The 1,636-nt window shown below is 46.6% G+C and overlaps 1 protein-coding gene across 1 annotated transcript; it reads right to left on the reverse strand.

Annotated features, from left to right (window-relative positions):
- Positions 1-211: 211 nt before the first annotated feature.
- On the reverse strand, positions 212-829 carry LOC110887667. The gene has a single exon (XM_022135244.1). The coding sequence runs from the start codon at positions 827-829 to the stop codon at positions 212-214; it is 618 nt and encodes a 205-aa protein (XP_021990936.1).
- Between the last annotated feature and the right edge of the window lie 807 nt (positions 830-1,636).

Here is a 1,636-nt window from a genome sequence, read left to right on the forward strand (position 1 = left end):
AATCATAATCAGCTATTTGCTGTGAAAAGCATGAAAGGTTACTTGACTTGTAAGGTTTGGCCAAATCTTCTTCAGCCCTTGCACCCATGTTGTTGTTGTTTCCTTGGGTGGCCAGCACCAGATTGATGAAGTGATGCCACGGGAAACTGGCCATCATCTGGGGCATAAAGTTGAAGCCTTGAAGGCTTCCGGGTGCAATAGAGCAGTTAACTCACAAGGGGGTGCTCATAACGGCACTTTGTGCCAAGGGGAGTACCGACAAGGCTTGTTCCCATGAAGTTGTTGTTGAGGGCGGAATACTCGTCACCGGGGACTGTAGGAGCTGGTCAAGGGTCAGCTCATGGCCCAATGGAGCACCGCTTGCAACTGGTTGGGACGAGAAGAGAGGGTATGCTGTAGGATTCGGCCTTGCGGACAGATACGGGTTAGGATTTGGAGGATGACTGGGACCAGCCTCATCCCTAGATATAAAAGGAGGGACGGGAGGTCCCGGAGATAGCGTTGGTTCTGGCTCATCATAGTCTAGACGAATCCTCACTCCCTTGTCCCTTTCCCTATTAACATATTGGTTGAGGAAAGACCTCAACTCAAGGAAATTGTTGGCAACCCCTTCAGGGGTAAGCTCAACACGTGTTGGTGTGTCAGAGACGCCAACATTGGGGGAAGGGACTCCGGATCTGGACGGAGTTGGGGTGTTGAAAGTGAGAAACTCGGGAGTGCTCCCCGGAGTTGAGAAAGAAGTTGGTATAGCCACATGAGTACGGCTAGTACCCGGGGTAGAGGTGTTTAGAACCTGATTTACTTCTCCCGGAGATTCACTTTCTGACATGGTAGTTTCAAGAGAAAAGAGCTACACTACTAGGTCTTTTGGAGGAGAAATAGTGGCGTAGCCCCACGGTGGGCGCCAACTTGTTGATGCAACAAATAATTGACCAAGGGTAGTAGCTTATGTAGTTAGGCAAAAGGGTTGAAGAGTTCAACTTTCCTAACGCAGGTCGTGGGGTCCCCCCACGTTTGCAAGACGTGGAGAGAGGTTCACTAGTTTATTTTTGTTGTTTGCTAAAGATCCTCCTCTGAAGTATGTTCAGATTCGGATGAACTAGCAAAAGGAATGTGTGTGTTAGACGTGAAAGGGAGTAACTTGCATGAAGCAAGAACTCAGTATGAATGACCAGAGATCTTAGTAATCAGGGCTGGTCAGGAATGTCTGCTTAGTAAATGAAGTGCTTAATTTATAGGAGAAGACATCTCCTAAAGAGGAAGGCATTTGACTAGTGACCATGCTTGCAGTGAGGGACTTACTCTTTCGGGGGCTGAAGCCTTTTGCCCCGCGGATAAAAGAGTGTGTTCTGAGGACCTACGTTACTTTTGCGGCTGGTGATTTGGTGAAGCAATCCAGGGACATGACTACTTACTGTTCCGTGTTACTTTATTTCAGTTCCCCAGGTTTTTAACCTTTGAACCATTTTGCCTTTTAGGCATTCATGTATTGAAGTCATTTATTTTGGTTTTGGGCTACCCCGTCATCAGGTATTGTATAACTTTACTAGTTTTCGTCGTACCTTTAATCTCTGTCTAAAGCGCTGGCGAAACAGACTTGGATATTTTTTTAATTTGTGGCGTTAATTTCTTTAAA

Source organism: Helianthus annuus, chromosome 11 (genome assembly GCF_002127325.2).
Source record: "Helianthus annuus cultivar XRQ/B chromosome 11, HanXRQr2.0-SUNRISE, whole genome shotgun sequence".
NCBI lineage: Eukaryota > Viridiplantae > Streptophyta > Magnoliopsida > Asterales > Asteraceae > Helianthus > Helianthus annuus.